We start from the raw sequence: 9,171 nt of genomic DNA on the forward strand, positions 1-9,171 counted from the left end.
GTTCGTCATTCTGATCATGGTGGATGACTGATTTCTGTGCAAAAACAATGTCCCATATGACCAGGTGACACAAGCCCCTATAATATAAATTTTGTTGGTATGATTCCATTTTTAATGAATAGAGAATAGATTTGGAGTTCTTGAACGTTGTTTTTGCACAGAAATCAGTCATCCACCATGATCAGAATGACGAACAACTTGGTGTTATTTATAATTAATTGAGAATAATTTGAACGTGGTTTTTGCACAGAATCAGCCGTCATCCACCGTGGTCAGAATAATGACTTTGGAGGGCATCGCATTCGAGTGGCCGGTACCCGAGGACAGATACCTGGACGTGATCGTGCATCTGCGCCACAACTTCTTCGCCGACGAGCCGATCAACCGGTCGGTGCAGCTGTGTGAGCGGGCCAGCCGCATGCCGAGCTGGAGGGCACAGTCTGTCCACCCTCAAAGACGGCATGTCGGTTATGGCTCTCGACACCCACACTGGAGAGGTTAGTTCAACATACATTAAATTATTAAAATTTACACTATGAACAGAGATATTGTTGAATTTCTCCATATTAAGGTGAAATGAAAAATAGAAATTCGATGAGCGCTACTATTCAAAAATTATTTGTTCCCGGGCTAACAAATAATTTTTGAATAGTAGCGCCCGCTCATCAAATTTCATCTAGCTGTTCACCCTGTTGTCAATATTTGCAGTAGCAGAAGTCTTCGGGTAAATTACAGCATTTAATTTGGATTTTCGTTCAATAAGAATATTAATTCATTTTAGCATTTGAATAATTGCAATATCTCAGTAATTTACCAATATTCATATACACTATTAATTTATGCTACATCACAATCACCTACATGTTTCTACTTCATTCATACAATATAATTGAAGAATTCTTCAATTTCACCGATCTTCTTCATATTTCAATCATCTTATTTATTATAGGTAGCCTACTCTGATTAAAACACAATTTAGCAACACGTTTTTTCAGACTTACACCTGCTTAGTTGCACAAAAGTCTGTTAACTTCAAAACCTGATTAAATGCCATAAGAATAAATCAGAGAAGCCATATTTTTAAAGAAACCTTCTCTGAAAAGATTAAATCAGCATTATTAAATTCAACAGATTTCTGTGCAACCGGAGTTAAGTTATCTTGTCCGAGTAGAACATAGATCTAATCAATTAAGGTGAAATGAAAACAATATTGTCAGTTCCACAAAATTTATTTTAGCTAACCTATATATAAATCCATATGCACTCATAGCACATACAAAATTGAAAACATTAAAAGAGATGATAGGTAACTTGTTTGGCCTGTGTAGCCGGGAGACATTGCTGTGTCCGGCCTGCAAAATCTGAGCTTCAAAATTGAAAATTCAAAATCCACTCATGATGTAAGCACAACATAACACTTTCATTTTAAGGTATATTATAATAATAATACTGTATATGAATATTACCTATATCGTATTCCATAATAATCGGCCAGAATAATCCATAAAATTCTGGATGAAAATTGACCCATATAATTCAACAGAAATACCATGATACAGATCTTCAAGATAAGAATCTAGTCGATTTATGTACTATTGTATAGCTATTCCTAAATTTGAGGCGTTGTTGATCATTTTTTCCTTCTACCTAGAAATATTAGTGTACAATATACATTACACTATTATATGAAAATTATATATAGGATAATTATTTATTACTAATCTTGTATTATATTTTTATATTATTACTAGGTATATAATTAAATATTGTGTATTGTTGCCGTGCTACCAATTTTTCCTTAAACGGTTGGAATAGCATATAACACCTATCACACTAAGGAAAGTTGTCGGCTCCAATAAAATAGATACTTGATAAACTGTGAATGGATCTATTGCCTATGAATGAGAAATCCAGTTTTCAGAGCAAATTAACTTATAATCTTCAGATGAAAATTTTGGCAAAAACACAGAAATATAAAACGAACAATAACTTACAAGCTAATGATTTCAGAGTTATTACGAACTAAAAAAATACTTATCTAGTTTACAGTTGAAACACAGTGGCTATTGGCTTTACTATACAAACAGCAAATTATGCACAAAAATTTATATAAAACTCAATTAAAACATTAATAAATTACTTAAACAGACAATAATTCAGAGCACAAAATTATACAAGCAACAGCCAGCCATATATTCAGAAGAAGGTCCAACAGGAAAAAAAACACAAGTTGCCAGTCACAAAGACAACGCCCTCTTCAATATCGATCTACAGACACGTCAACACAAAATTATAACTTATAAGTTTAGAATTCACATTCTACATCTGTTCTCAATAAAACTTAATTTGAAAATGTTATTTTAAATTTTTATACATATATTCTATTCAAATAAACGATTTATTTAGTAATTTGTTAACCCTACCTCGGTGACATTATGGAACAATGCAACAAACATTTACGATAATAAATTCTCCGTCAAAAAATTTGTCCGTCTATTGATAACTCTGACATTTACTATAAAGTTTCATAGATCTCGAATTGAAGATTCGATTTAAATGTGAGAAGAAAAATGTAATATTACAAATACCCCCCTCTTGACATAAAAAAATTTTACTGTTTGAAAATTTAAAGAAAAATTTACATTGACCCTAATGAAAATTGTTGAAATTTAAATTTGAGAACAGTAACAATTTTTTCTAGAAAAACATTACATGTCATCCAAAAATATTGAAAATTATTATAAAAATTCATCAATAGCGTTTGTTATATGTTTTCAACAATATCTCAAAATATAGAATATCAATATTACTTTTGATTTAGCTTTATAATTTAAAGAAAAATATCTCAACAGAAAGTTTAATATGTAAAGAATAGTTTTTTTGAAATTGCACATAAATTTAATAGATAGAAAAATTTAATTTTTATTGCATAAAAAAAATTTAGTATGTTGAATAAAAAAATTTATTATCATTATTATTTTTTATTTTTTATTTTTTTTTTTTTTTTAATGAATTGATGAATTGTTACATTTAATTTTCACATAAAATTTCAATAAATCAAAAAATTTCATTTCTTTCACTATTGACGCGGTTGATTTTATTGATGCACATTTTGGAAAACAGTCCGTTAAGGCACTCAGTATGATTTTCAGTTAAGTGTGACTCCAATGTGATGACGTTAAGTGTTGGGCTGATCTGGATGCACGTAGTGTTGGCTGATACTTGTAGTCGACTGCTGCATACCAAACTCGATACAGGTGACATCTCAGTTAGCATTGCTTCATGTTGTAGTAGACGGCTGCATTCCAAACTCGATACAGGTGACATCTCAGTTAGCATTGCTTCATGTTTGTAGTAGACGGCTGCATTCCAAATTCAATACAGAGTCACATAATTTTGTATCATATTTGTAATTATACAATGTACATTTCAGGCTTGAAATGACAATGTAATTCGTTTTTTGGAAAAGAGATAGACGCTGCATACAGGATTAATTTAGGTGAGGATTAATTTAGGTAAGGTTTGGTTTTTTGATATTTTCAGCTTTCAAGGTTTAGAGTTCTGCATACAGGAATAATTTAGGAGAGGATTTTTTGAATCAATTCTTTCATGATACTGTGACTGTTCTTCTGAATTCAAAGTTGTGAATGTGAACATGGATGGCAATTACCTCCAGGTAATGCAGTAGTGTTGAAGTTTGAGATACAGAGTCAGCAATAAGCATTGGCATTGCTATTGGCGTATGCTTTGGTGTCGGCTTTGGCATCGGCGTTGATATTGGCATTGGCGCAGGCATTGGCATTGGCGCAGGCATTGGCATTGGCGGCTATTGACATCAGCACAGGCATCGCGTTGATTTGGTGTTGGCATCAGCATTGGCGCAGGCATTGGCGTAGCTATTGGCATTGATTTTTGTTGTTGGCATTGGCGCAGATTTTGGCATTGGCGTAGCTATTGGCATTGATTTTTGTTGTTGGCATTGGCGCAGATTTTGGCATTGATTTTTGTTGTTGGCATCAGCATTGGCGCAGATTTTGGCATCAGCATTGGCGCAGATATTGGCTTCGCGCAGGCATCGGCGTAGATATTGGCGTTGGCACAGGCATTGGCGTAGATTTTGGCGTAGTTATTGGTGTTGACATTAGCGTAGTTATTGGTGTAGGCCGCAGCGTAGATTTAGGCGTAGATATTGGCGTAGTTATGTCACACTAGTTTGAAAATCACCCAAATGTTCTTAACACTCTTCATGGCGTTCACTTGTTACTGATTTCGAGATTCACATGATAACTATTTCAATGTTAATGTCTGTGCTGTACCTGTTATCTTAAAATGCTTATAAACTAAGAAGAAAAACTTGATTAGGCTATCAATACAATCTAATACACATAAAATTATTTTAAGTATCTATGAAATTGAAATTTGTTAACATCTTATTATACAGTCAGCAATACATAAATTGTGAAATATGGACATATCAATGATAAATTTAAAAAAAAAAATCATTCATTTATTCACTGTTCAAATATCAACATTTTAATCCATTCTTCAAAATAGAAATATAATTTCATAACACCCTGTATCATTATCAAAATTGTAAAAAACAAACATCATAACAACACAACAAAAATTTAATTTCAATACATATTTCAATAATTTCAGACATTTGGTCTTCTATTCAATCATTTCATAATATATTTGCATTTCTTATTATTTAATATAACATTTCATTTAGCATTTATAGCAGTTCATTCACATTTATGATTTATCATTCAGGGTTTCAAAATTATTTAGTTTTAATTTTGTTCAAAAATTGTATAAAAAGCAAATTTAATATTATTAATCATCGTTTGTTGGATACTATAGTTTATTTCGACTCTTCAATGTTCTAAACACAACTACATTTCATGACAAAACTTTACTATCAAACATTAAACAAGAAACCATTCAAAACATCAATAATATTTTGCTTCAAAGGCAAACAATATTCATAATTATCATCATTTTGCATCTATGGCAATCAACATTATTAATCATTATTTTGCATCTATGGCAATCAACATAAGTAATCAACACAAAAAATATTATCTCATTACTGCCTCTCTAAGTCATAACCTCTGTTATTCTTCTTTAGGCAATAATGGGTTTCCATCTCAAAAAAAAAAACAATCACATACCAGCAAAATTCTAATCAACAAACCCCACTAAAAATTCTACATACACTCCAGCATCCATTTCAAACGATAATCAATCATATCAAAATTTATAGAACAAACAGTTTTAAAATTAAAAAAAAAATATCAATTACAAAACACTTTAGAAAAATTTTAGCCTTTAACTCATTTCAATTGATAATATAACACAACGTTTTAAATTAAACCAATTATTTTTTAAAATAATTTAAAATTTAAAGACTGTATAATAAGTATAAACATTTCAAGATTATGATACAAAGATGATCAAGATGAAATACTGGGTAAATAAGTTCCCTAAAAAATACAAACAAGAGAAAGAAAACTGGGTAAATAAATTCCCTAAAACAATACACACAAAATTGATACACTTCACATAAGTGATACATGATGAAAAAATATGTCACAAGCACACAATTCTTTACACTACAATGGATAGATTTTAGAAAAGTTAATTTTATCAACAATTTAAAGATTAGGAAAATAAGCTACTATTTCAACTTCTAAATTATTTCAGAAAAAATACAAATTTAAATGACTATGGACAAGATTGGTTAAGATATGCTTCATAGAAGAAATTTACTGAATATTACACAAAGACAGGAAAGAATCGAAAATTGAAAAGATTAAGGGCCAAGAAAATAGGCTACAGGAAAGAAAAAGATACAATTATGGACTCTTACCATACGTAGTATTTACGGTCATTGCTATTCTGAATCCCGGCATGACACAGGATTCCTAATCATTGTGTGTTGGGGAATACCCTTTCATCATGTGATTCACTGTCATCATCTTGTAAATAAGCAACTTGAAACAACCTTTGAATACTAATACATCAATGGACTTTGCGTTTTGTTTTCTTCAATAGCATGATTTTATTCATGGGTTCATTTGTTTCAACAAGCAATTTTGCTCACAAAAGTCAGTCATGTTCACTTGAGAATGCATTGCATACACCTTTTCAATTCTCAGTTGAAAGTTGAACTCATCAACTTGACTCAAAGCAAGATTCATTTTGTTACATTTTTCCTAACCTCTACAGAAACCTGTCTCATGTAATCATTCTTTTGTTTACAATCTTCCTAACTTTTGATGTAGTAATCTGATCCATAGAAACATTTGATTTGTTTACTGTTTTCCTAACCTTCAATGTAGCAATAGTACTTTCTTGATAGTTGACTTTCAATGAAGACAACTCCCTACCTACTTCTTTACTCAATTCTACTATTCACTAGGGTTGACTTTTTCAACAACAGTAACTAGGCCTACATTGTCAGAAACTTGAATGAGTTGATCTTGTATCTTAACACTACTATCTTCATTCACTTCTTTCAATGTTTCATGTGCATTTTTCAATAGAAGGTTTATACTAACCTGCTCTAGTCTTATATTAGTACATTCTTGCTTCATATCATCAAACCTAGCATTAAACTTAGCATTTTGCTCATCAAATCTAGCATTTTGTTCATCAAATCTAGCATTTTGCTCATCAAATCTAGCATTTTGCTCATCAAATCTAGCATAAACTAGCTTTTGCTCATCAAATCTAGCATCTAGCTTATCAAACCTTTGTGTTAAGAATGCTATAGATTAGATCTTTTTATGTTTGCCATTTTGTAATATGCACTGATTCATTAACTTGATCTCTCTTGAACCGACTTCCCACTCAGCAACAAACCATTCATAACCTATCAAGATATCTATCCACTAATAATTTCTATAACCAGGGATTTCATGGTGTACCATTTGGGACATATTTATTTTGTATTCTGTCCCACCACAGGGGTAACATTTGCCAAATGTGGTGATTCAGTCACACCAGGGCGTACCATTTGCCGTGCTACCATTTTTCCTTAAACGGTTGGAATAGCATATAACACCTATCACACTAAGGAAAGTTGTCGGCTCCAATAAAATAGATACTTGATAAACTGTGAATGGATCTATTGCCTATAATGAGAAATCCAGTTTTCAGAGCAAATTAACTTATAATCTTCAGATGAAAATTTTGGCAAAAACACAGAAATATAAACGAACAATAACTTACAAGCCTAATGATTTCAGAGTTATTACGAACTAAAAAAACTTATCTAGTTTACAGTTGAAACACAGTGGCTATTGGCTTTACTATACAAACAGCAATTATGCACAAAATTTATATAAAACTCAATTTAAAACATTAATAAATTTACTTAAACAGACAATAATTCAGAGCACAAATTATACAAGCAACAGCCAGCCATATATTCAGAAGAAGGTCCAACAGGAAAAAAAACACAAGTTGCCAGTCACGAAACAACGCCCTGTTCAATATCGATCTTTACAGACACGTCAACACAAAATTATAACTTATAAGTTTAGAATTCACATTCTACATCTGTCTCAATAAAACTTTAATTTGAAAATGTTATTTTAAATTTTTATACATATATTCTATTCAAATAAACGATTTATTAATAATTTGTTAACCCTACTCGGTGACATTATGGAACAATGCAACAAACATTTACGATAATAAATTCTCCGTCAAAAAATTTGTCCGTCTATTGATAACTCTGACATTTACTATAAAGTTCCATAGATCTCGAATTGAAGATTCGATTTAATGTGAGAAGAAAAATGTAATATTACAGTATTATACATAACAAATTTTTATATACATAGTTATTTTCAACCGAACTATTCGTGTTTGATGTAAACTTTATAATAAGGTAGTGGTTTTTTTTTTGCATAATTGAACATTGAAATGCCCTATTAAAATTCTTGATTAATATCATACAAATTTATGAAAACTTTGTAGTAGGCCTAAACTTGAAAGTTTTAAAATATCATATCTTAAAAACACTTCACTTAAATGGGCTACTTTTTTACAATAATAAACAATATTGAAACTTGAAGTAACCTTTATTTTCGAAATTACAACGAACAACTGAGTGATTTTCAAGTTGAAATGTTTCATATACTTCAAGTTTCAATATTGTTTTTTATAATCATATCTTGTACAGAGCCTACTTCTTGAGAGGTACTCCTTGTCTAGAGTCTAGGGCCTAGGGTAACCACACAGCAGAGATAAAGAAGATAATTTTTTCGTTTCTTTATGAACACAGTGATGAAGAGGCATAGATATGAGGAAGCATATGTAGAGGTAGTAGAGGAGAGCTTCGTCGCTCCACATTACAAATAAATCTTTATTCAATGACAAGTACATTACAGATAACAATAATCATACATTGAATTCAACATGTTTCGACTCTAAACAACAATTGAATGGATCAGCAACTCAAATCAAATGGAAATCTTTATCATTTATTCTGCAAAAATCAACGGAATCGATAAATTTGTTCCCAGGTGATCGAGTTGCCTTAAACGGGGTTCAGCACATGGTGACCTAAACGCCGCTCAGGAGAAGCTTGAAACGATGACAGACGGCAGTTTCAAGCAGATCTTCGGTTTACTCTACAGTTTAAACCAAACGCTGGATTTGTTTTCCAAGTACGAAGTGGAGAACATTTTCGAGTGCCGTATACTGTCGGTTGACTCCCGGTTTAGAGGAAGAGGGCTGGCTAAGGAGCTCATGAGCAGGAGTGAGACAGTCGCTAAGGATGCTGGATTCAAGGTGAGGTTTGGATATTTTCCTCAAATTGAGTTTTGATATATTTATGACTTGTGTTTCATGATAAACAAGTTATTTCGTCATTTAGCAGTATTAGGCACTACTCAGAGCAAACTTGAGTGAGGTGGAAGTGAATAGAAATTCTGAAGTGAGATATATACACACACTATTCAGCACACTATCACATATTTGAAACTAAATTGGGAAACTGAAGAAGTTTTGGGCAATAGCCTGTTTTTTCTTCTCCGATCATTGTATTGTTTGTGCTAACCTGATAGATAAATATTAAAGTCAGCACCTGATTAACATTGGTTTGCTATATTTTTGTCTGTCATTAGACAAAGCAGATTGCTCTATAGTGAGGTCCAC

At 31.7% G+C, this 9,171-nt stretch overlaps 1 protein-coding gene across 1 annotated transcript; it reads left to right on the plus strand.

Annotated features, from left to right (window-relative positions):
- Positions 1–256: 256 nt before the first annotated feature.
- LOC120349006 lies at positions 257–8,805 on the plus strand (the record flags this gene model as incomplete). Its single annotated transcript, XM_039418946.1, has 2 exons — positions 257–497; positions 8,567–8,805. Coding segments are annotated over exons 1-2 (456 nt in total), but the record flags the coding sequence as incomplete, so codon positions are not given.
- Between the last annotated feature and the right edge of the window lie 366 nt (positions 8,806–9,171).

The sequence above is a fragment of the Nilaparvata lugens genome, unplaced genomic scaffold (genome assembly GCF_014356525.2).
Source record: "Nilaparvata lugens isolate BPH unplaced genomic scaffold, ASM1435652v1 scaffold7872, whole genome shotgun sequence".
NCBI classification, from domain to species: domain Eukaryota; kingdom Metazoa; phylum Arthropoda; class Insecta; order Hemiptera; family Delphacidae; genus Nilaparvata; species Nilaparvata lugens.